General features: G+C 48.0%; 1 protein-coding gene across 3 annotated transcripts in view; it reads left to right on the forward strand.

Annotated features, from left to right (window-relative positions):
• The window catches only part of MEGF8 (multiple EGF like domains 8), a 65,179-nt gene that overhangs the window by 3,899 nt on the left and 34,817 nt on the right, over positions 1-26,463 (forward strand). For all 3 annotated transcript variants that reach the window (XM_083454666.1, XM_083454667.1, XM_083454668.1), the window contains exons 4-20: positions 293-499; positions 1,663-1,843; positions 2,007-2,095; positions 3,696-3,918; positions 5,069-5,249; positions 7,147-7,292; positions 9,446-9,565; positions 10,602-10,768; positions 11,795-11,902; positions 12,497-12,644; positions 13,432-13,595; positions 15,346-15,537; positions 18,817-19,017; positions 20,066-20,305; positions 22,335-22,453; positions 24,057-24,188; positions 25,068-25,181. In XM_083454666.1, coding sequence (XP_083310792.1) covers positions 293-499; positions 1,663-1,843; positions 2,007-2,095; positions 3,696-3,918; positions 5,069-5,249; positions 7,147-7,292; positions 9,446-9,565; positions 10,602-10,768; positions 11,795-11,902; positions 12,497-12,644; positions 13,432-13,595; positions 15,346-15,537; positions 18,817-19,017; positions 20,066-20,305; positions 22,335-22,453; positions 24,057-24,188; positions 25,068-25,181 — 2,732 coding nt within the window. The remainder of the gene's footprint in view (positions 1-292; positions 500-1,662; positions 1,844-2,006; positions 2,096-3,695; positions 3,919-5,068; positions 5,250-7,146; positions 7,293-9,445; positions 9,566-10,601; positions 10,769-11,794; positions 11,903-12,496; positions 12,645-13,431; positions 13,596-15,345; positions 15,538-18,816; positions 19,018-20,065; positions 20,306-22,334; positions 22,454-24,056; positions 24,189-25,067; positions 25,182-26,463) is intronic.

The following is a 26,463-nucleotide window of genomic DNA, read 5'->3' on the forward strand; positions in this document are numbered from 1 at the left end:
GGGCTCAAGTTGCAACCAATAGACATAGGCCTGGACCTATGGGCATGGAAGGGCTCCGTGGCCTGGAGGTTTTGCTCTGGGGTTCGGGAGGTGGCCATTCATGAGTTTTTGTTGAGATGAGGTTGGAGATTGCTGCATCCTGGGGAGAGGAGTGGAGACTCTGAGGGGCACACAGGGCACGTAGCTGTGGTCTCTTAAGGGGCACGCGAGTCGTGTAATTGTGATCTTGGGTTACATGTGGGGCGTGTAGCTGCGATCTTGGCACCATCCCGCCCTCTTAACTCCTTGGCAGATGCTGCTGCACCTGTTCAGTGACGCCAACTACAACCTCCTGGGCTTCAATGCCACCTACACGGTCTCGCTGTGCCCAATGGGCTGCTCGGGACACGGGATCTGCGACAACGACGGGCACTGCACATGCTTCCAAGGTTGGGGCGGCGAGGGCTGCTCCATGCCTGACTGCGTCACCTACTGCCAGAGCCATGGCAGCTGCAGCCAGGTAAGACTTGAGACTTTCCGGATCTCACCGTGCTTGCCCCATAAAGAGTATTTGTAGCAGCCAAGTGTGTGTGTGTGGTGGGGGGTGGTCACCCCAAACTTCTTGCCCTAGACACAGCTTTCTCCTGTCTTTCTCCGGTAGCCTCCATCTTGTATTTCTCGAGTAGGGGCACACTTTTTGCAAAATAAAAACAACGGAGAGACAATCCGAATTCAGTTCCAGGAACAACTGAGTTCTGCACAGCTCTCTGTTCTGGACTGTCTCGCCAGAGTGGTGCATGCTCTGGTTATCTCCCGCTTGGACTTCAATGCGCTCTGCGTGGGGCTACCTTTGAAGGTGACCCGGAAACTACAACTAATCCAGAATGCGGCAGCTAGACTGGTGACTGGGAGCGGCCGCCGAGACCATATAACACCAGTCCTGAAAGACCTACATTGGCTCCCAGTATGTTTCCGAGCACAATTCAAAGTGTTGGTGTTGACCTTTAAAGCCCTAAACGGCCTCGGTCCTGTATACCTGAAGGAGCGTCTCCACCTCCATTGTTCAGCCCGGACACTGAGGTCCAGCTCCAAGGGCCTTCTGGTGGTTCCCTCACTGTGAGAAGCAAAGTTACAGGGAAGCAGGCAGAGGGCCTTCTCGGCAGTGGTGCCCACCCTGTGGAATGCCCTCCTACCAGATGTTAAAAAACAACTATCTGACTTTTAGAAGACATCTGAAGGCAGACTTGTTTAGGGAAGCTTTTAATATTTGATGTTTTATTGTATTTTAATATTTTGCTGGAAGCCGCCCAGAGTGGCTGAGGAAACCCAGCCAGATGAGCGGAGAATAATAATAATAATAATAATAATAATAACTTTGCCTAATCTCTCTGTAATCTTATTCTGCAGTTTTTGTTATTTTGCCTCATTTTTTCCCTGGTTTTTGCTTCTCTTGGGGAACTCTTTGCAAGCACCAGATCTTGGCCTGCTCCGTGTCTCTAATCTTGGAAATCTCATTCGGACATCTCTCGGATACCTGCAGTTTTGCTTTCAAGCCTAGACTCCTAGGCACAAGGGCTACCTTTCCCCTTGAGATGAGTTTCTCCTCCCTGCTTGCGGGCCAGTGGCGCTTTGCAGGGAGCCTTAGGTTTTGTTGTCCTGACAGGGTGTACTGCTTCCCCACAGGGCTCAGATCATTGCCGGTGCGAACCTGGCTTTGTGGGCCGGGCCTGTGACTTAGCCCTGAGCGAGAACCAAGGAGCCGGCAAGTGGTACAACGTCAGCGCCCGGGATCCTAGTTTCCGGCCCCGCACGGCAGCGGCTGGTGCCTTCTTGCCCTCCACTGGAGGACTGTACATCTTTGGAGGTCAGAGATTAATCCAGTTATCCACTCCTGCGTGGTGGAAGGAAGGGAGCCGCTCTGGGCATTTGGGGTCTGCAGTCCTGGGGTGCTTCCTTTCCCTCCTGCAGTCCCAAGGGGCGCTTCCTTCCTGTTCTGTAGCCCCACGGCTTTTCTTCTTCCTCTCCAGGTTTGGATCTGAACACGGCCCTGGGGGACCTCGTCTTCTATAACTTCACCACCAACGTCTGGCATCGGCGAGTGCTCAGCCCCTCTCCGGTAAGCGTCTGCTTTCCTTTGTCGCCCAGCAGCTATTTATGCAGCACATTAAAATTCTGTTTATTTAGAAAATATATAAACCACTTGGTCAGGGGGGGAAATATCAAGCAGTGTATAAATGAAATGATAACTAAAACATGACTAAAACCCATAAACCAATTAAAAACAAGTACAGTGGTGCCCCGCAAGACGAATGCCTCGCAAGACGGAAAACCCGCTAGACGAAAGGGTTTTCCGTTTTGGAGGTGCTTCGCAAAACGAATTTCCTATGGGCTTGCTTCGCAAGACGAAAATGTCTTGCGAGCTCCTGCGATTTTTTTCCGCTCCCCACCCCCTTTTTCTAAGGCACTAAGCTGCTAATAGCCTTTTAGCAGCTAATCCGCTAATCCCTTAAGCCTTTAGTAGCTGCTAATAGCCGCTAAACCGCTAATAGCACTAATCCGCTAATCCGCTAATAGGGTTGCTTCGCAAGACGAAAAAACCGCTAGACGAAGAGACTCGCGGAACGGATTCTTTTCGTCTTGCGAGGCACCACTGTACAGTACAGTGGAACCTCGTGTTACGTACCACCCCCCTTATGGATGCTTTGGGTAACGTGCTCTGCTTAGCCGGAAGTAGATTCCCCTAGTTGTGACTTGCCCCAGGATGTGAGAGGAAGTTGTGTGCCGGTGGCACGGCAGCAGCGGGAGGCTCCATTAGCGAAAGCGTGCCTCATGTTAAGAATGGTTTTGGCTTAAGAACGGACCTCCGGAACGAATTAAGTTAGTAACCAGAGGTACCACTGTATATATAAAATTGGTATCATTCTTTTTAAAATATGAAGGTTTTTTTTTTAAAAAAAACACTATTAAAAATAAGTATAGATTAAAAAAATCTAAACAAGGCCCTTTAGGGCCCATGAACCTGAGATGTTTATAGCATCCTCATAAAAATGTAATTTGTGACCTCATCATCATTAATGTGTGTGTGCACACATCCGACTTGGTGGAATGCTCTGTCCCATGAGACCAGGGCCCTGCAGGATTTAACTTCCTTCTGCAGGGCCTGTAAGACAGACCTATTCCGCCTGCCTTTCAATTTGAACTTAGCCCGATCTTTTAGTCCCCTTCCTTCCTTCCCTCCCCCTCCCCTTTTTATGATGATTACCCGCTCTGGGATCCCACAGCTAACTCTCACCTGGTCTCCTCGCTGGCCCAAATAGGACTAATTTAGACAGCTAGCCCTGCCGATCATCTAATGTTTATTGGATGGATTTTCCCCCCCTAAATTGATTTTTGAATTCTGAATTTATTGTTATTCATGTTTTATACTGTATCTTATGTAGTTTTTTGTTGCATCAGTTAAGTGTTTTAAATTTGTTGTTTGCCGCCCTGAGGGCAGGGTATAAATAAAAATTTATTATTATTATTATTATTATTATTATTATTATTATTATTATTATTATTATTATTTATTATCATCTCAGAGCCAGGAGGCTGCCCCTTGAGCCTTCCTTGCAGCTGCTTCATGTGTGAAATGGCCCTGGGGGGAAATCTGCCCCACTGTGCCTTGATCCCATACCTCCCACTTGTCTAACTCCTTTGTCCTCCCCCTTTTACAGTCGGCCCGCCACTCCCACGTCGCCGTGGCATGGGAGGGATTCCTGGTCCTCTTTGGGGGCGAGCTGGCCAGCGGCTTTCTTACAAACGACGTCTGGATGTACCTGCCCTGGGAAGGCCGTTGGCAGGAGCTGGTGCCTCTCAACACCACCTGGTTTCCTCCACCTCCTGGGCTGGCCGGCCACGCCTCTGCCGTGGTGAATGAATGGCTTTACATATTTGGAGGTGAGAGCAAGAATCACAGAATCTTAGTCCAACCCCCCTGCAATGCAGAAACCTCAACTAAAGCATCCATAGTCATCCAACCTCTGCCTAAAAGCCTCCAATAACCTGAAGGGCAGCGACTTGAACGGGACGTGAAAAAGTAGAGTACTGGAATACTTTGCCTCACCCACTACTACTACTACTAATAATAGGATTCCTTAGCTGCCTGTCACCATAAAGTTCCAGGTGGGTGGCAACAGTATAAAAACACAGGATTAAAATCAGTCAAAATAATCTAAAACCAGAAGACTAGGGTGGGTCCTGAAAGTATCTATCTGGGTTGTCAGAAGCCAGAGGTAATAATAATAATAATAATAATAATAATAATAATAATAATAATAAATTTTATTTATATCCCGCCCTCCCCACCTGAAGCCGGGCTCAGGACGGCTAACAACAATAAGTGCAGCTTCAACACGTGACAGAAATGGTAAAATGGAAGTGCCTGTTACGGCTTGTGGGGAGGGACTTTCATAGTTTAGGGCAGGCATAGGCAAACTCCGGCCCTCCAGTTGTCTGGGACTACAATCCCCATCACCCCTGAGCATTGGTCCTGTTAGCTAGGGATGATGGGAATGGTAGTCCCAAACATCTGGAGGGCTGAAGTTTGCCTGTGACTGGTTATGGGGCTGTTACAGAGATGGCCCTCTCCTGGGCTGCCACCCCCTGAGCTTCTGAGGGCAGCAAAACTACCAGGAGGGCCCCCTCGGCCAATCTTAACACCCGAGAGGGTATGTAGGAAAGGAGCTGATTGCCCAGATATTCACATGCTAAGTCATTCAGGGCTCTAACCACTCACGTGAACCCCCTGAATAGGACACAAACTGGTGACCGGTTCAGCTGTTTTAGAGCAGATTACTGTGTGAATTCTGTATGGAACCCCAGTCAAGTAACCTGGCTGCTGCGTTTCGGACCTGTGGATGTTTCTGAGATGTCTTCAAGGGCAGCCCCATGCGGTGCACATTGCAGCAGTCCAGCCCAGCAGTCACATGAGCGCGGAGCATGGTTGCCGAGTCACTTCTTTCCAAAAGGGGGCTTTAGCCGATGAACCAGCCAGAGCTGGAAATAGGCGCTCTTAGCCCTGCTAACTTGTTTCCCCTCCTTTACGCAGGCCGCACCTCGGTGGATGTCTTTTCCTCACAGATGTACCGCTTCCATCTGAGGATGTGGCGCTGGGAGTTGGTGGTGCCCTCAGGCGGCAAGGCTCCCGCGGCCGCAGGCCACTCCATGGTGTTCCACGCAGCCTCCCGCACTCTCCTGGTTTACGGCGGGCACCGACCCTCAACTGCTCGGTAAAGAGAAAACTGGGAGTACTGTGGGCATACATACCAGGGGCTGCCACCCCTGCTCACTCCACCAACCAACCCCACCTATCTGCCCTACAACTGGCCAAACCCTCCTCCCTTTACACCTCACCCACCCCTGCACACTCCTCTGTGAAACGTCCCGCATCCTGCTCCTTTGAACAGCTTCCCTTGGCTGCCTGCTACCCAGTCGTAGCTTTCTATTGGTGGCCATTCAAACTGCAGCATGACGGCAGCCTTACAATTTTATGTATATAGGAAGATATGTATATAGCAGAAGTAGATCTTTTATTTGTTCAGAACATCAAGGAAAACTGGAGCAAAAGGCCTTTGGGGGTTTGATTTACAACTTCCTCTGCCCTATTGATGCAGGAAGTTGCCTTGGTTGGTACAGCTGGCATATAGACAAGGGATGGGGAACCTGTGGCCCTGCAGGTGGCACTGGACTACGACTCCCATCAGCCCTAGCTGTTGGCCATGCTGGCTGGGGTTGATGGGAGTTGTAGTCCAGTAACCCTGGGAGAGCCATATTTTCCCCATCCCTGATAGAGGCTAAGTTCCCACCTTCTTCTCAGGTTATTGAGTCAATGCTTGTGGGTGCAATTGCTTCCTTTAAAATCAATTTTTATTGCAAATATAACAGGAAGGAAAAAGGAAGAGACCATATCAACTCACGTTAACTATAAGAAAAACCCAGCAATTCTAATTTAAACATATGTGTTAAAATAAACAGTCCCTCTGGGCAAAATGAGATTGATGCTTACGCTGTGGGCAGACTTGAGATGATGGAAACATGAAGGGGGTGATATGAGTCATAGAATCATAGGATTTGTAGAGCTGGAATTGTATAGTTGGAATGTCAACTCAAGCATCCATGGCAGATGGCCACCTAACCTCAGCTTAAAAACCTCTCGTGAAGGAGAGTCTACAACATTCCAATGGAGTCCGTTCTACTGTCAAACAGCTCTTACTGTCAGAAAGATCTTCCTGATGTTTAGTCAGAATCTCTTTCTGTACCTTCAGTCCATTGGTTTGGGTCCTAGCCTCTGGAGCCGGAGAAACCAAGTTTGCTCCATCCTCTGTGTGACAACTCTTTAGATGTTTGAAGGTGCCTATCGTATCTCCTCTCAGCCTCCAGGCTAAACATACCCAGCTCCCTCAACCGTTCCTCATAAGGCTTGGTTTCCAGACCCTTGATCACCTTGGTTGTCCTCCTCTGCACACGTTTCTGCTTGTTACTATCCTCCTTCATTTGTGGTGCCCAGAACTGGACACAGGATTCCATAATAATAATATAATAACAATTTATTATTTATACGCCGCCCATCTGGCTGGGTTTCCCCAGCCACTCTGGGCGGCTTCCAACAGAATATTAAAATACAATAACCTATTAAACATTAAAAGCTTCCCTAAACAAGTCTGCCTTCAGATGTCTTCTAAAAGCCTGGTAGTTGTTTTTCTCTTTGACATCTGGTGGGAAGGCGTTCCACAGGGCGGGTGCCACTACCGAGAAGGCCCTCTGCCTGGTTCCCTGTAACTTGGCTTCTCGCAGCGAGGGAACCACCAGAAGGCCCTCGGAGCTGGACCTTAGTGTCCGGGCTGAATGATGGGGGTGAAGACGCTCCTTCAGGTATACTGGACCGAGGCCATTTAGGGCTTTAAAAGTCAGCACCTACACTTTGAATTGTGCTTGGAAACGTATTGGGAGCCAGTGTAGGTCTTTCAAGACTGTTGTTATGTGGTCTTGGCGGCCGGTCCCAGTCACCAGTCTAGCTGCTGCATTCTGGATTAGTTGTAGTTTCCAGGTCACCTTCAAAGGTAGCCCCACAGGTGTGGTCTGACCAAGGCAGGAAGAAAAGCTTACCTGAAACTCTCCTGCCCTCAGCTTCAGCGTGCGTGTGAACACCACCGACCTCTTCCATGTGGACCTGCGCTATTGGAGCACGTTGCGCGCGAAGGACTCGCACCGGGGACCTCGAGAGCGGGCCTTTCACTCTGCCACAGTCATTGGCAACTACATGGTTGTGTATGGTGAGTATGGCCTCTCCAGCCAGAGGGTAGGGGTGCGTGGAGGAATGTGAGAATTGGGGTGGGGGTCAGATCTTTCCTTCCTCTTCCAATACTGAATATTTGGGAATTTGGGGAAGGGCCGTAGCTTGGTGGCATAACATGCCGAAGTTCTCAGGTTCAGTCCCCATCAACATCTCCAGGTAAGGCCGGCAGACAATCCTGTCTGAAATCCTTGAGAGCCGCTGCCGATCTGTGTAGACTCTATTGAGCTAAATGGATTCATGTTCTGACTCAGTATCTTCCTCTGTTCCTAATCATTTTTGGTGCAGATAATACAAACCAGTTTTCCACCATTCCCCAAACCCCTGTCCTCCTCGCATTGACCCTTTTCCTCCGACAGCCTGAGACACAGAAACTTGGCTCCCCAGGCCGTTTTATTTGCATGCCAAGCAAAGTTTCATGTGCTAAATTGCTGCATATCCAGGTTGGTGCTAAAGGCACAGGAGCAGAGCCAGGAAAAAGAACTGGCGACCCTGTTCCCAAGTTTAGTATGGTATTGTTAAATTAACATTGCCAAAGCTTCCATTTCTTGTAAAATTTCTGTTGTCTCAGTAAGGGAAAAGCCTGTATTGAAGGAAGGGAATAAGTACAGTCGTACCTTGGTTTTCGAACAGCTTAGTTCTTGAACACTGTGGCTCCCGAATGCCACAAACCAGAAAGTGAGTGCTGCGGTTTGTGAACTATTTTTGGAAGCTGAATGACCGACGGGTTCCGTGGCTTCCGATTTTCTGCATGAGCTTCCTGCAGCCGATCAGAAGCCGCGCTTTGGTTTCCGAACGTTTTGGAAGTCGAGCGTACTTCCGGAATGGATTCCATTTCACTTCCAAGGTACGACTGTATTGCCCCCCGTCCCCCCGTCCCCACATCCCCTATCAGTTGCTATCAGTGGCTACTAGCCATAATGGCTATGTACTGCCTCTGCAATCAGGCAGCAATGCTTTTGAATGCCAGTTGCTGGAAACCACAGGAAGGGAGTGTTAGGATATTTCCGTTCCACCTTAAAAGGGAGCAGGCTTTGAGTCACAGAGTCTGCGTATTTCCTGTTTTCACAGGATGTTTCTGTTGTGTCTTTGCTTTCGTTTCTCTCTCTCTCTGCCGGAACTCTGAAGCAGGCAGTCATGTTTTTCTTTGTTCTGATCAACGCAGAAATAAACTTGTAAATAATGCTCTCCTGAGTGCATCTTTCGCTGTGTGCTTTATCTGCTGATAGAGCGTGCACGGCTCTGGAATGTGGCAAGCTATTTCTGGAGCTCGTGTCGCTAATTGCTGATACTGCGTGTCTACGGGAGATCAATGGACGTCCGGAGGCGACGTGGAGTCATGATGGACTTTGTCTCCCTGGCAGTATCCCAACAGGGAGAGGGCTCTTGGGCACGAATCCTGCTTTCCCGTTTCCCACAGACATCTGGTTGGAGAAGAGGACTAGATGGGCCTTTGGCCTGATCCTGCAGGCTTTCCTTGTGTTCTTAGGCACTGGAAATAGCTGGACATTTTACTGCACCATTGTATATATATATTTTTTTTTCATCATCATCATCAAACCTTTTCTTGGCATCACATACAAACATCCATAGCAAATCAATACAGAATTCCTTCCTTCTCAGTGACACAAAGCAGTCTAACATTACATCTCTAGGTTACCAGGGAGATCAGACATCTGCAATGTGTTTCACCGAGAAAAAACCAGATAAAGATATTTAGCCATTAACTTGGTGAGCTCCTGATTATTCCCCAATAATAGAAAATGTATGACCTCTAGCTCTGGTTTCCATTTGGGGATGCAGAGTTGATCTAGGAATTGCTGGTGGAGATCACCATATAGTTTACATTTAAGGACCATATGTGTAAGAGTTTCCACCTGATGGCCTTCACATGGGCAAATTCTTTCTCCATCCACCATTCCCAAGAAGGTTTGAAGGATTTGAATTAAACCTGGCCAGCGAAAATGCCCTTCTTTCTTGAGGATTAAAAATTCAAGATAATTGTGGTTAATTTCATATGCCCAAGAAAGTTGAAAGTTAAGAGCTGCTGCTGTTAGTTCCTGGCGTTCAATGTCCCACAACCTAGTTTTTATTATAATATATATTTTTGCTTCTCTTCCCCTTCCTATCCAGGGGGAAACGTCCACATCCACTACCACGAGGAGAAATGTTACGAGGACGAAATCTTCTTCTACCACCTGGGCTGCCATCAGTGGGTCTCCAGTCATGATCTGGCGCCTCCACTCTCCCACGGTGAGGGAAGGTTCTGATTCTAGGAAATTGCACTCGCCCCCTTAGTTTGCTGCAGGGTCGTGATGGTGCCACAGAATTGTTAGTGGTCAACTTCCCTATAGAAAGAGCACTTCTGTATCAAGTACTCTGGGGAGGAGAGACGTTCCACAGGTCCAGCTTCTCTCATCGCAGCGTTGAAAGGAAAGGGGGCACCTGAGCTTGCTGAGCATCCTTTTGCCACAGAGCTCGTAAAGCAGGAGCCCGTATCCCTCTTATATCTCTCCTCGTACTCCAGCTCCCATCAGCCTCATCCAGCCCTGCCAATGGTCGGGACTGATGGGAGTTGTAGTCCAGCAACATCTGAACCAGATCACAGATTGCTCATTCCTCTTGCAAAGGAACAAAAAAAAAATTGGTGTTTTTTTTAAAACGGATAGTGTAATCGGTGAGCAGTGGCGTAGCGTGGGTTGTCAGCACCCGGGGCAAGGCAAGTCATTTGCGCCCCCTAACCCGTGGATTTGCGCCCCCTATCCCTAACACCCAGATGTTGCGCCTGGTGCGGCCGCCCCCCCCCTGCACCCCCCACACTACGCCACTGTCGGTGAGTTTTGATCTGTCACACCAAAAATCAAGCCAAAGTTAAATTTTGGTCCGCCATCTTGATTCAAAATGGCTCCCAAATATTGATGAAGACCCCCTCCACCCCACCTCAGGAACTCTCATGCTGTGTTTGGTGATGATATCTCAAGAGATGGACGAACTTACGCCAAAAAAACGGGCAAGGTCATGCCAAAGTCACATTTTGGTCCACCAACTTGTAACCTAGTGACCAGTTGGTGACAAAGACTGCTGCCCCCACCTCAGAACACTCATGCCAAGTTTGGCAACGATACCTCGAGAGGTGGCTAAACCCACGGGGAACAGATAGACAGACAAACCATTTCCCAAAATGTATAGTTTTATATGGCACCCTATTTTTCCCGGGCCCCAATTCCAGCGCCTTGTTGTGACACCGCAATAGGCTGCCCTTGACCTGGTCTCTTTCTCCTTCCCTCAGAACACGAGGCCAAGACTCAGGCCCAGGCGCGAGGCCGCTACTCCCATGTGGCCGCAGTCATGAACGGGAACGTGCTGGTTGTGGCTGGCGGCTACAGCGGGGTGCCGCGGGGAGACCTCCTAGCGTACAAGGTGCCCACTTTTGTCTTCCAGGTGCCTTCTCAGATGGTAAGTGACTCTGCCTCCCTTAACCCCTTCCCTTTCCCTGCTTCTGATGGGCTTGCCTGACCATGGGCCCATCGAAACCTCAGCATCCTAAGAGCTGGCCTGTCACCTCTGCTCAAGGAGAGGGCCTTCTGGTCTTAACCAGGCCAACCACATACACCCCAGTTAGGGCCTGTCAGATGTATATTTTTAACTGTAAAATCGTAAAACTGGGAAATTTTACAAATAAATGCATGAGACTTGGGGTTCATTAGAGAATTAGGCTGGTTAACTTGCTCCAGGAAGTAATGGTCTCTCCTGAGGCATTCATGTACGCAATTCCTTTCTTCCATCTGTTCTGTGCTTTATACACCTGTTGAAAACCCTTATTTTCCTCCAAGCTTTCTCCAGATGAACTGTTGTTTTAGTTTGCAACTGATAGTCTATGCAATGGAGGAATTCTAATTAGGCTTTGAAATTTTGTTTTATGATTTACGTGTTATGTTCCCCTCCCTCAGTACTCTTATTCACCGCTTTAGATTATTTTATTTTATTTATTGCTTTATTTATAACCAGCAGGGGTGTCTGGTGATTTGTGGAAACAAACAAACAAAAAACTGTGCTTTTAAAATGGACAGCACAGTTTGTGATTTTGGACCCGCTTCCCAAAAATCAGGTGAAGTCACCCCAAAAGTGTTAGTCCGCCATCTTGATTCAAAATGGTGCCTGGTGCCCCAAACGCGAACAGAGTCTGCTACCCCCCACCTTGGAAACCCCCATGCCAAGTTTGGAGGTGTGCTTATCACTGTCACATTATTCTATTTCAAGCTGTCTGTAACACCTTAAAATGGATACATTAAAAAATAAAGAAGGTGTGTTGTTGCAGAGACAGTCTTTGCATTCTGCTGGAGGGCAGGGTGTGGGGGGCAGGAGCTACAAACCCTCCCTTTGTGTGGGGCACTTTGTAAGGCAGCTGAGTGCCTTTCTGGATGCATGACTGACTTGAGGGGACACTGACCCACACCTTTGCTTCTCCCCCCACGGCCTCAGTACCACTTGGACTACTGCTCCATTTACACTGAAAAAACCACGTGTGCCAAGGACCCAGAATGTGCCTGGTGTATGAGAGGCTGCCAGAGTACCCAGCCCCACAGCACTGTGAGTAACTCTGGGGGTTCAGCGGTTTAGACCACAGCACCGCCTGCATCTCTTGGCCTTGCCGGTCAGAAGGTTGGCGGTTCAAATCCCTGTGACGGAGTGAACTCCCGTTGCTCTGTCCCAGCTCCTGCCAACCTAGCAGTTCGAAAGCACGCCAGTGCAAGTAGATAAATAGGTACCGCTCCGGCGGGAAGGTAAACGGCGTTTCCGTGCGCTCTGGTTTCCGGCACGGTGTTCCGTTGCACCAGAAGCGGTTTAGTCCTGCTGGCCACATGACACGGAAAGCTGTCTGTGGACAAACGCCGGCTCCCTCGGCCTGAAAGCGAGATGAGCATCACCACCTCATAGTCACCTTTGACTGGACTTAACCGTCCAGGGGTCCTTTACCTTTTTTTACCTTTAACTCTGGGGGTGTGGGGTGCGTGACGATCTGGAGATGAGTAGCTGAGCATGGACAGGAATGGAAATCTCACTGGTTGTCCACTGTGAGATGGTGGGAGTTGTAATTTGACAACATCTGTAACGCACCATGCTGGCTACTGGGAGTGCAAGCTTTTAGGGCTCATTAATGTTTTTCCCCCTCCTTCCCCTCAGTGCCCCAATACTGGCTGCCTGGGCTTGGCCCGCCTCTTAGTTGATTGCCAGTCCTGCCTGGCTTTCGGTGGCACCAACGCTTCTCTGCCTCGTGCCCCGGGACCCTTTGGCTGGTGTGTGCAGAACGAGACCTGCATGCCTCTCTCAGGTAAGTGAGCCAAGCCGGGCCATTCCTCCTGTTGCCAGAAACCCGCGTTTACGAGGCACACTTCTTAAAGTGACATTACAAATACTGCTCTGGGGGGCTACAGGCTCGCCACAAGCCTGGGAGCAAGTTGACAGGAATGAACACTGTATTCCTCATTGTTGTTTCTAAAGAGATTAAAAATAATGATAAATAATAGAAGTTGTATATCGCCTTTGATTTCAAGAAGGAAAACCAAGGCAGTTCACTGCCTCAATGAGGGAGAAAGGGAAGCCGGGACTCACTTCATCTGCTTTGCTGACAGAAACTCCATGAGGCAGGCACCACCTACCTCTGAACTGTTGCAGCTGGGCATTATAAGAACCTCTGTTTAAGAGCTGGGACGCTTGAGTTTTATTTTTTCCTCTTCCCTCCATTTCTTTTCCCCTTGTGTGCCTTTCTTTAAAGGACCGTAAGCTTGCAGGCAGGAACCGCCTTCTCTTAACTGAGTGCATGTGAGGCATTTTGAGACTCTTTTTGGCTGAAGAATGGGTTGCAAATGCTCTTAATAATAATATTTAAATACACCCTGAAGCAAAACGCTGAAACGTCTGTAATTGAAATGCATAATAAACAAGCCCATTAAAGCAGCATAGCAGTGAAAATCAAAAATAAAAACAGGAGATTCAGATCAGGAGAATGCTTGTCCAAACAGGTGTGTCGTAAGGAGCCGGCGCCTTTCATATTTCAACAGAAACCGTGTGCTGGAGAAATCCACTCTCCGACACTCCTGTTTCCTTTTCCTCCGCAGAGCAGGGCAGGTGCCAAGTGGGGAAAATCTCTGGGACCTATGGCTGGTGGGGTCCTCAGCCCTTCTTTGTCACTTCCTTGGCTCAATGTCAGCATGAAAACTTCCTCCCCGGCCTTCACCTCATCACCTACCAGCAGCCACGCAACGATTCCCAGCCTGATAAGGTAATGGCGAGAGTGGGTCTTCAGATTTATATAAACAATCAGCAGATTTATTGATTAACTGATTGATTTATCGGTTGCATTTCTTTGCCGCTTTCCAGTCAAATGAATCCCAAAGCAGGTTGCAAGCAATAAATAACAAAAAGCATGGCATCACAAGTACAGCATAAATCATATAATATAATTAACAAATCGTCTGTAAACCAATTGCAGTCTGTAAAACACAATTAACAAACAGGCAATTAGAATATAAGCTAAACATCACAATTACAGCGTAAGTCGTACCATGCGATTAACAAATCAATAAGGCATTTATAATCTGTAAAACGATATTAACAAGATAGCAACTAAAAAGTAAGCTAAACGCTATTAAATTCATACACAACACAACACATTCCCTCCCTGCAATGACTCATAATTTTTCACTCTGCTGTGTTCATTAAAAGACACACGCATCCATCACACGGGAGGGCCGTGATCTGAATACAGTGCAATTTAATTTAACTCAGCTCCATAATAGGTTATCTGTAATTAAAGCATTCAGAAAAGTAACCTATTCAAAATATGGGGTTTTTTTAATTAAAAAAAAATTACGATACACTTGGGAAGAAAAAATATGAAATAAAATAATGTCCAATTTGTTGTTTGATTGATTTACACATCTTTCCCCACGATTCTACAGGAAGTTGGATGCCACAGATATTTTACTTTTCATTTATGACTGCGTTTATATCCCCTCTTTCCTTCAAGGAGATCAAGGTGGCATATATGGTTCACCCCCTCCCCATTTTATCCTCAACACAACCCTGCTAGGTAGGTGAGGCTGAGAGGCGACAGCAGGCCCAAGGTTACCCTATGAACATCACGGCTGAGGGAGGATTTGAACCCTGGTCTCCTGGGTCCTAGGGACGCGGGTGGCGCTGTGGGTAAAAGCCTCAGCGCCTAGGGCTTGCCGATCGAAAGGTCGGCGGTTCGAATCCCCGTGGCGGGGTGCGCTCCTGTTGCTCGGTCCCAGCGCCTGCCAACCTAGCAGTTCGAAAGCACCCCCGGGTGCAAGTAGATAAATAGGGACCGCTTACTAGCGGGAAGGTAAACGGCATTTCCGTGTGCCGCTCTGGCTCGCCAGAGCAGCGATGCCACGCTGGCCACATGACCCGGAAGTGTCTGCGGACAGCGCTGGCCCCCGGCCTCTTTGAGTGAGATGGGCGCACAACCCTAGAGTCTGTCAAAACTGGCCCGTACGGGCAGGGGTACCTTTACCTTTACCTTTTACCTCCTGGGTCCTAGTCCAACGCTCTTAACCATCATGCTAAGTCTCTTAATGCCATTAAGTCTCTGGCAGATAACATAAAGCTGGGAGCTGGGCAGGGACAGTGTTGGTTCCGCCGTACCTCTCAGCAGCTTTCGATAACATCGATAACATTCGATAACAGTAATCCTTCTTGACTGCCTGGTCTGGATGGGACTCTGGGGGGTACTGTTTTGCCTTTTCTCTTGCCCTATCTGAAGAGCAAACCCTCTTATTTATTTCCCGAAACAGTAATTTAATAACGCCCTAATTTGCCACTTTCCCCAACTTTCTCTAAGTATGCAGTGGCTATTGAACTGATGGCCTGAGTGGTGCCAGGTGGGCGATGCCACCCAGCTCTGGACAATGGAGAGAAGTGGCAGGGAGACCAGCCGTCTCAAGGTGGTCTTGCCCTGCCCTGGACTCTGCAAGAGATCAGCCTGTGACAACTGTCCCTCTGCCTAGGTCTCCATCGTCCGCAGCACCACGATCACCCTCAACCCCAGCACGGAGATGGACGTCTCCCTGGTCTACAAGGGCTTCATTCACCCGCTGGTCAGCAGCTCCGGACCTGCCGAAGACATCTCAATCTGGGCACGCATCCAGCGCCTCTTTGTGATTGCCAAGCTGGCCCGGGCCCCTGGCGCGTCGGAGCTGGTAAGGATACAACAGTCCGGGGGCAGAATTCGGGTTTGAAGCATACGACAGGGAGATAAGGTGCCGCAGGGTATATACCTTAATATCAGCAAGACAAAGGAGATGGTGTTGGACTTTCGGAGGAAGAGAGGAGAACTAGCCCCGCTCTACATCAGGGAGGGCTGTGTGGAAAGAGTCTCTTCCTTTAAATTCCTAGGAGTTTATCTCAGTGAAGACCTTACTTGGAAAATCAATATAACCCAGGTGGTTAAGAAAGCCCAACAGAGACTCCATCTCCTCAGAGTACAGTGGTACCTCGGGTTAAGTACTTAATTTGTTCTGGAGGTCCGTACTTAGCCTGAAACTGTTCTTAACCTGAAGCACCACTTTAGCTTATGGGGCCTCCTGCTGCTGCCACGCCGCCAGAGCCCGATTTCTGTTCTCATCCTGAAGCAAAGTTCTTAACCTGAAGCACTATTTCTGGGTTAGCGGAGTCTGTAACCTGAAGCGTATATAACCTGAAGCGTATGTAACCTGAGGTACCACTGTATTGTGAAAGAACGGTGTCAATCAACATTTAATGATCTCCTTCTACCGGTCCACAATAGAAAGTGTCCTTTCATACCGCATCACGGTGTGGTACGCTGGTTTGACATCAACTGATAGGAAGGGCCTACAGAGGGTGGTGAATACAGCACAAGATATTATGGGCTGTCCCGTGAATCTGCTGGATGACATTGCGGAAGAAGGTTGCCTCAGGAGAGTGAGGAAAATTCTCAGGGATGATTCACACCCTGGCCGGCACTTTCTTGATCTCCTGCCCTCAGTCAGAAGATATAGAAGCATGATTAGTCGCACCAACAGGGTAAAGAACAGCTTCTATCCGTGGGCTGTTAGGCTGCTGAATGAAAAGATAACAACAGGGCAACTGACTTTCGGGTTTGGTGGGTGTGCGTCAGTCAACGAGGGGAATTAAGACTAAGAGAGCTGAGTGGGGGGTGCTCATGTAATCTCACTGTATACAAGTTGTACAAGTGACAATAAAGCATTTCAATTGTGGGGGGGGTTTCGGGGTGGGGGTGGGGCTGTCTGCTTGAAAGGTTCTGGGGCAGCCTTCCTCTTCCCCATCCATCATGGCCAGTGGTCAGAGATCAGAGCTGTACTCCCCACGGGGCCTATGAGAGAGAATGTGGGGGGCCTTAAGAGCTAAGGAAGAGTCTGAACCAGGTGAGAGTAGCCAATGGATCTCAAACCCGTGGTGAGCTAGGGACTTTCCTGGCATGCAGAGACAGACTCTGGTGGATTGAGCAGACGGGACCAAGATTGGGTCCAACAGTCAAGAAGGTGGTTTCTACACCTGCTGTAGAAGAAGAAGAAGAGTTTGGATTTGATATCCCGCCTTTCACTCCCCTTCAGGAGTCTCAAAGCGGCTAACATTCTCCTTTCCCTTCCTCCCCCACAACAAACACTCTGTGAGGTGAGTGGGGCTGAGAGACCTCAAAGAAGTGTGACTGGCCCAAGGTCACCCAGCAGCTGCATGTGGAGGAGCAGAGACGCGAACCTGGTTCCCCAGATTACGTGACTACCGCTCTTAACCACTACACCACACTGGTGTAGAGGGAAGTGAGGGGCAGATGGGGCTGGTCCACCTGGGAAGGTGGCCCAGCTAGGAGAAGGCAAACTTTGACCCTAAACCTCTGCTGCCTTGTGGGATATCTTCAGGAGAGATCCCTGCAAAAACCCGGAGTTCAGTCCCTAAGACAGTTGGATAGAGTCTTGTACGCCTCCTTCCGGCAACTCCTGCCGCCCAGCCGGTGCCAAATATCTTGCTCTGCTTTCCTTTGGACCACATCAGTGAGTCTGAGAGGGGGGTCTCATCACCTGGGCAGCTCAGGACCTCCACACTGCCCAAGCTTGGACTCCCAAGGAGATTACTTTGGCACTGCTAACACAGTGGCTTGACTTCACCCTCAGAAGTGCACTCCATTGTCACCCAGCAAACTTCATGGCCAACTGGGGATTCGAAACCTTGTTTCCCAGGCCTTAGTACCACACTTTAACCACTGCTACATGATGCCGTTTTAAGTACGGTCATACCTCGGGTTACAGACGTTTCAGGTTGCGTTTTTTCGGGTTGCGGACCGCCGAAACCCGGAAGTACTAGAACGGGTTACTTCCAGGTTTGGGCGGTTGCGCATGCGCAGAAGCGTTAAATCGCTGTATCCAGGGCAGCTGTTTACCAGCTCCATCTGGTACGTAGGCTGAGACCCTACCTGCCTGCAGACTGCCTCGCCAGAGTGGTGCATGCTCTGGTTATCTCCCGCTTGGACTACTGCAATGCGCTCTACATGGGGCTACCTTTGAAGGTGACCCGGAAACTACAACTAATCCAGAATGCGGCAGCTAGACTGGTGACTGGGAGCGGCCGCCGAGACCATATAACACCAGTCTTGAAAGACCTACATTGGCTCCCAGTACGTTTCCGAGCACAATTCAAAGTGTAGGTGCTGACCTTTAAAGCCCTAAACTGCCTCGGTCCAGTATATCTGAAGGAGCGTCTCCACCCCCATCATTCTGCCCGGACACTGAGGTCCAGCTCCGAGGGCCTTCTGACGGTTCCCTCACTGCGAGAGGCCAAGTTACAGGGAACCAGGCAGAGGACCTTCTCGGTAGTGGCGCCCACCCTATAGAACGCCCTCCCATCAGATGTCAAAGCGATAAACAACTACCTGACATTCAGAAGACATCTGAAGGCAGCCCTGTTCAGGGAAGTTTTTAATATGTGACATTTTAGTGTATTTTTCATCTTTGTTGAAAGCCGCCCAGAGTGGCTGGGGAAACCCAGCCAGATGGACGGGGTGCAAATAATAAATTATTATTATTATTATTATTATGTGCAGAAGTGCCGAATAGCAACCCGCGTGTGTGCAGATGCACCGCTGCAGGTTGTGAACACTGCGGGTTGCAAACGTGCATCCCACACGGATCACGTTTGCAACCCGAGCGTCCATTGTAGTGTTAAAATGGTTCCGATTCATAGCATTTGGTGACCATAATCAAACATAGGCAGCGGCCCAGTCACCAGAAACCCCCTTTTTTAAAAGGAGAGTAATGGGGGGCTGGTGGGGGAGACCAGCTCGCCTGCAGGAGACTCTTACACTTAAAGGCAGGTGAGCAAGCAAGCAAGCAAGCAAGTAAATAAGTACATCTTTGTAAAGCTTCCCCAACTTCTGACTGGCTTTGAAGGCCACTCTAGGCTGCAGAACTTGCTCTTCCTAGCCCTCCCGCCTTCCCTTTCAGGAGGAGGTGGGCCGCTGGGCAGTGCAGCAGGAGAAAGAGAAGCGGCTACTGCAGCGCCCCGGGGCTGAGCGCCTCTTCCCCAGCACCGAGAGGGGCAATAAGTACACCGTCCTGGTCGAAGGCCACCTCAACAACTCTGGCAACGGGCAGACGAGCGAGCTGACCCTCACGTGGGATCGCACAGGAGTGCCTGGGGGCAGCGTGAGTATTTTGCCCTCTCCGTGGGGAGAGGTTCACAGCCTCGCTCGTCTTCAGGGACTTCGAGCGCAGAACCCACTGCTGCCATTGACAAGGGAGGAGGTTCAGCAGCTTTTTAGGAATATTCAGGATCCGGGAGGAACAGGAGGAGGGGAGAGGGCTCTTGTGCTTCTGGGCTTCCCATGGGATTTTTTTTTAGTGTGGCACTTTGGAACTCCCTGCCACTTGACACCAGCTGTACTCTTTCCTGCGCCTGCCAAAACATTTTTGTCTATGTAGACATGTAGAATGTTGACATGTGTTTTTAGTATATCGTTGATATTAATGAATTTTTATCATATTTTTTATTAAGTTTTCCAAAAATTGAACACATACATTTCAGTACATAGTAAAACATTTTTCTTTGTTATTTTTTTTGTCAACTTCCCACCCCCTTTTCCACTGTGTTTTTATTACTCTCCCTCTGTTGCGCCCTGTCTTGTGTCTCTTTTATCATAACAACACTGCTATAATCTTCAAGTTCTTCTGTTGCTCACAGTTCAAATCCTGCTAACGTATTCATCATATAAGAATGTTTCTTTAAATTGTCCGAAAAAGAAGATGTTAATTATTATTTTTTCTATTATTTTTATTAAATTTTCTGTTTTACGTTTTAAAATATTCATTTAAACAACCTTAAAATATCAATGACTTCCCTTCTTCTCTTTCCATGGTTCATTTTGCGTAACATAAATCCCTGCATATTTTGTATAAACTAAACCAATCAGTATTCCATTATTACATCCATTAAAAAATTATTTACACTGTTGAATGTATCTTAATGCTGACATCAAGATGTTAATTATTTTTTTGAAGCTTTACAATTGTTGCTTTTTACTGGTTATTTCCATGCATTCTTCTTGTAAGCTGCTTTGAGGTTGGTTGGTTTCTTAAACAATCAAGTGGTATATAAATTTTAAGAAATGAAATAGAAATAAAGGAAGTGAACCTCGCTCGCTGCATCCCCTCCGACACAGAGAGATGCTTATCTTCATTTCTCTTCTCCTGCCAGGAGATCTCTTACTTCTTCCTGGAGCCTTATCGCTCAGAGCTGTGCGCCACCTACCGCTCCTGCCTGGCTTGCCTGGCTGACCAGGGTTGCGGCTGGTGCCCGGTCAGTGCCACCTGCCACCAGCGGCTGGCGCATAAGGACGATGCCGGCGGCTGCGGCGCTGGCAGCGTGCGCCTCATCCTGGCCCCCGGCAACTGCATCCTGTGCGAGGACTACCGAGACTGCCACGCTTGCAGCAAGGTGAGAGGGATATGGCTTGCGGGTTTGTGTGTTCCTTGGGGCAGAGCCTTTTTTGGAGAGGGGGAGGCAGGCGCAGTTCAGTGCAGCGGGCAGGACCATTGTATTTTCAACAATATCTGTGTACGGAGAACGATGGGTCTGATCTGTCTAGGGTAAGTTGTTGTCAATGAAGCCATCCCTCTGCTAAGGGATAAAATCTTAAAGACATAGGAGCGATGGAGATGGATTGTCAACACTGCATTGCAGCACAGTTACATCAGAGACCCTTTCTTTCTTTCTTTCTTTCTTTCTTTCTTTCCCCCGCATTTATATTTTATTAAATTTCACATATACACCCCAATACAAAAAACTTTTTTTTGTTTTGTTGACTTCCCACCCCGTTTTCCATGGTGTGTGTGTTTTTTTTTATTATTCCCCCCTTACTGCTCCCTATCTTCTCTCTCTTATATCATAACATCAGTCTCTTAATTCCTTCTGTTGCTCATAATTCAAACAGGGTGGATTTGATTTAAATCAAATTGATTTAAATCACTAGTCAGACTCATTCTTTCTGGTATAATCTTTAATATTTACAATATTTAATAGTTATATAATATTTATTTGGAGGAAAAATCTTTCTGAAGATAGTTTTATATTTAAGTTACATTATAGTCCAAAAGCTATTCATCAGGAAATAAGGATTTGTTTTAAGTTTTTTCATGTGTGCTAAAACTCTTTTTTTTTTTAATTGTTTAACCACATCAGTTAACAAACATGGATATATATGCTATAATGTTATTGCTTTGCATAAATAAATTGTTTAAATTGTTATTACGGAAATGATTATTTTTCTCCTTCCAATAAAGTACAGCAGAAAAGTTGTCCAAATATAAACAGTTAAGTTATTAAACGACACAATAATTTCATAATTACCTGTTTATGTATTTCTAATAGTATAACCAAATCAGCAATTTTCGATATAACTAAAAAAAAAAAAACTACTCTGAAAATTTATTATTCCAAAAATAAACCTTCATCTGGTTGTAAATATTAAAGATTATACCAGCAAGAATGGGAGACGCGGGTGGCGCTGTGGGTTAAACCACAGAGCCTAGGACCTGCCGATTGAAACGTTGGCGGTTCGAATCCCTGCGGCGGGGTGAGCTCCCGTCGTTCGGTCCCAGCTCCTGCCTACCTAGCAGTTCTAAAGCACCCCCAAGTGCAAGTAGATAAATAGGGACCGCTTTCTAGCGGGAAGGTAAACGGCGTTTCCGTGTGCAGCGCTGGTGCTGGCTCGCCAGATGCCGCTTAGTCACGCTGGCCACGTGACCCAGAAGTGTCTTCGGACAGTGCCGGCTCCCGGCCTCTTGAGCGAGATGAGCGCGCAACCCTAGAGTCGGACACGACTGGCCCGTACGGGCAGGGCTACCTTTACCTTTACCTTTACTAGCAAGAATGAGTCCTCCTGTAAAAAAAAAAAATTAAATCTTACTGACCAGTGATTTAAATCATGATTTAAATCAATTTGATTTAAATCAAATCCACCCTGGAAATAAATATATGGTAACAACAGAACACATCTACGTGTTTGCTGCACCTTCCCACAACCTGATTATGATGGTGATAATAAAGAGCATTTGGACCTCACTCTTCAGTCTCCCAGAGTGGTTTACATACAACTAGTTAGAACAAGGCAGTCCTTGCCCACATGCCTGCAAATTTAAAAGAACATGACAAACAAGGGAAAATGGGGGAAACCCCCAAAATCAAGCACCAGTTCTTAAATAGTGGTTCTCATAATGCTCAGTTCTGGGGTAAGAGATACCCGATGGAGCCGGCCTTTGGCAGGGCTGATGGAGCGAGTGTTGGTTTGATCTCTTCCACTCATTTGAGTGTCCGATCCCATAATAGATTTAGCGAGGGTGGGATGGGGAGCAGAATGGGGGAGAGTTCTCTTGCACGAGTGTAAATCCTTGCACTTCCGGAATGAGAGACTGGGCACTCGTTTGGATGCGAGCCCCACGCTTCCTCTTTTGTTCCCCTGCTCCAGGACCCGTTCTGCGAGTGGCAAGTGAACAGCAGCAAGAAGGGGGACTTTCTCTGCAGCCGCCGGGGCCGCCTCCCCAGTGCGATCCGCTCTCCGAAGGACTGCCCCAAACTCTGCAACCAGTGAGTGACCAAACAAACACCTGTGTTGCAAACAATTATCAGTAATATCCAAGGCAACACGATGACCAAGTACAACAATGGGATGTCAATATAAACTCTTTATATAATCTACAGTGGTACCTCGGGTTAAGTACTTAATTCGTTCCGGAGGTCCGTTCTTAACCTGAAATTGTTCTTAACCTGAAGCACCACTTTAGCTAATGGGGCCTCCTGCTGCTGCCCCGCCGCCGGAGCACGATTTCTGTTCTTATCCTGAAGCAAAGTTTTTAACCTGAAGCACTATTTCTGGGTTAGCAGAGTCTGTAACCTGAAGCGTATGTAACCTGAAGCGTATGTAACCCGAGGTACCACTGTATTCAGAACGTTGAACAGTATGAAATATATGAAATATGCACTCTCTGCGTATGTTTATGTTTATTTGGTTGTATGTTTTCAAGAGAATCCATCAAGAGTGCATATTTTGTGACTTTCAGAGATTTATAAGATTTCTGTTTATTTGGTTTTGCAGAGAGTGCATATTTCCTATATTTCATGCTGTTCAATGTTCTATATAGATTATATAAAGAGTTTATATTGACATCGCATTGTTGTTCTTGGTCATCGTGTTGCCTTGGATATTACTTACCCACCAGTGAGTGAGCCAGGGGAGCGGCAGGGAGGTTTGGGATAAGGCTGCGGTGGAAAGGAACCTCGGTCAGACTATGCCCTCCCAAGCACGAAGGCCATAAACAGAAGTGGACGAGAGCCAGGTCAGGAGAGCGAGGGGCAGTCCGTGGCTGGGGCTGAGGGGCCAGCCAGCAGGTGGGAGACATGTGGCCTTGCAGGGAAGGAGGCAGCACGGAAAACTAGAAAAGGGAAACTTGGAAGTATTTGGGGAGTCCTCTGGTTGCTCAGGTCAGAAAGCTCGCTCTGATCCAGCATCTAATGCCCGCTCTTCGCCAGTGGGGAAGCAGCAGCACTGTCTTATCTTCAAGAAGCCTGAGATCATGGAATTGTAGAAGTGGAAGTGACCCTGATGGTCATCTAGTCTGACCCCCTGCAATGCAGGAATCAAAGATGCTGGGTTCCTAGCACAGCCTGGACCTGGGAAGCCCTGGTTCAAGCAGCGGCCGAACCAGGGGGAAAAATTCAGGAGGTGGGGGCACAATTTTCCATTGTTGGTTTTCTAACATTAATGGTCGCAAATTGCTCGTTTTCTCAGTTTGAGCATATTAAAAATCCCAACCAAACAACTATGCAACAAGACAGGCTGGATTCCTTATCTCTACCTAGTATAGAAGCAGATATGTAAGATTAGTTTTGAGGATCTGATCCAAGACTATGCAATTAGAAAAGAGCAGGGGGGGTGGAATCAGATACAAAGCAGAAGTATACAAAAATAAACATTCATTTTCCATCGTACCGTAGGTTTTGTTTCATTTTGAGTTTCATTTTACGGTTTATTGTTGTTTATAGTTTGAATTAGATATATATGGGGGCACCAAAGTCTTTTTAAGTGTTTAGGGCCTCTAAAGGTCTTAATCCGGCCCTGGAAGGTGCAGAAGGGGCAAAGTAGTTCTGAGATCCGGTCTTGGAAGCGTTGGTTTCTCCTCTCGTCTTCCAGGCGCAATACCTGCTCCGAGTGCCTGTCCAACTCCAGCCAGTGTGCTTGGTGCCAGTCCACACGTAGCTGCTTCTTCTTCGCTGCCTACCTGGCCAAATACCCCTATGGAGACTGCCGCGGTTGGTATGACAGGTACGTTGGGCATGCAGCAGGAAGACTCGGGGCGTGAGGAAGTCACGTTCTCCTTTGTGGTTGTTCGGCAGAAAGAAGAATGGCAGAATCTGCACAGGCTCAGAGGAGCTTCCCTCTACTAGCAGGCCGCAGTTTGGAAGAGCAACACTCCTGGCTCATAAAAATGCTAGTACAGTGGTACCTCAGGTTACAAATGCTTCTGGTTACAAACTCCGCTAACCCGGAAGTAGTACCTCGGGTTGAGAACTTTGCCCCAGGATGAGAATGGAAATCCAGCGGCAGCGGGAGGCCCCATTAGTAAAAGGGCGCCTCAGGTTAAGAACGGTTTCAGGTTAAGAATGGACCTCTAGAACGAATTAAGTTCATAACCCGAGGTACCACTGTAATAGGTTTCCAGAAGGAATGATCAAATATGGGCGAGCCCCAGCCCAGGTTAAGCACTGCGTGAGGGGAAGTGGTAGTGGAAAAGGAGATGGCGATTTATTCATTCATTCATTCCACAAGATGCATATAAGCATCCCATTTATGCAGGAGTTACGCTCCGAGGCACCACACCCCTCAGTGAAATCGCATATATTTGAAACACCATTGAAAGAGCCTGCAAAGGCCCCTTTCTGCCTTGCCCCAGAAAAATATTTTTGTAGCTGGTTCCAAATTCCTGAGAAAGAAGGAAAGAAGATGTCCAGAGGGCTAGTAACTTGACTACTTAAATTTCAAAACAATTTATTTGCAGCAAAACCAGAGTCATCCAATTGACAAATTAAGTTGCTAGGCATCAGGTTACTAGTCTTCTGGACCCCTCTTCCCTCGTTTCCTTCTTCCTCGAACCCAGTGCATGCAGGAGCTGCTCACCAACCTCTTTCCCCCCCCTCCCCCCAGTGTGCACTCTGTGCCCCAGTGCCTGGACTGCACCCGGTTCAACACCTGCCGGGAATGCCTGCAGAACTTTGAATGCGGTTGGTGCGGCAACTCGGACAACCCCACCTTGGGCAGGTAAGACTCATGTTTACAATGGTTCTTTTTGTCAGGAGCTCGTCCTACACTCGAGTAGGACCCTGGCAGAGACACATGCCCAACTGGCATGTTCCCTCCCTCCTGGTCGATCGTTCAGGAGCTTCAAAAGCTTTCTTCAGCCCGAACATCACAGCGACCGATGCCAACAGACATCGGCACACTTAGGAATCCGCAGAGTCTTTGCAGCTTGCGTAACAGACCTCAGCAACTCAGCATTTTGGCTAATCTGCTTTATTTACATATAAACACACACGGAGCACTGCAACATGGCTCCCTCTCTCTCTAGCATCAGACAGCAAAGAGAAAAAGAACAAAGGACAATAGTCCCACTTCATGGAACACAGTAACACAAACCTCCTGTCTCCGTCACTTCCCACTCAGTGGAGTCAAAACACATACCGTCATGTGATAGACAACAATCCCATGACTGCAATCATGGAGCAGGAATTCTAACACTTCTTCCCCACCTCATAAACAAGGTGCCTGCTTTAGCCTGGCCACGGATGAGTAACTATGTCACCTTTAGAAGACATCTGAAGGCAGCCCTGTACAGGAAAGCCTTTCAATGTGTAATGCTTTATTATGTTTTTATATATGTTGGAGGACTGGGGGCAGCCCAGTCAGATGGGTGGGGTACAAATAATAACATTATTACTGTTATTATTATTAAGCTTACTTCCAGGGGGTGAGTAGAACAAGGGGGCAGGGCTGTCGATCCACCATTTAGTGCGTCGCACCAAATTGGGAACCTCAGGTTTGATTTCACTTCGACCATTTTAACTTCAGTTATGGTTGGGCTCAGGACTGCAATACCCCAAGGACCACCTCTTTCCACATGAACCTACCCATATCCTGTGATCATCCTCTGAGGCCCTTCTTCGTGTGCCTCCTTTGCGAGAGGGTGGCAACGCGACAATGGCCTTTTCTGTGGTGGCTCCCCGTTTGTGGAACGCTCTCCCCAGGGCGGCTCTCCTGGCGCCTTCATTATACACCTTTTCGCCCCAGACGAAAGCAGCCCTCTTTAATTAGACCTTTGGCTGATCAACCTCCAGTGCCCTCTAAACATCTTGCGGGAGAGGGCGGGGATCATTGGTTTGTTGTGGTTCTTATTTTTATCATGTATTCTGTATTTTTTAATATGGTGTTTTCACGTTGCGAACCACCCTGAGATCTACAGGTGAAGGGTGGTATGCAAATTTAATAAATAAAATGAGTAAAATTTTGAAGGAAGAAATTACAAGCTGCTGTGTTTGTGCTGGAA

The sequence above is a fragment of the Podarcis tiliguerta genome (genome assembly GCF_965153285.1).
Source record: "Podarcis tiliguerta genome assembly, chromosome: 8".
Taxonomy (NCBI): domain Eukaryota; kingdom Metazoa; phylum Chordata; class Lepidosauria; order Squamata; family Lacertidae; genus Podarcis; species Podarcis tiliguerta.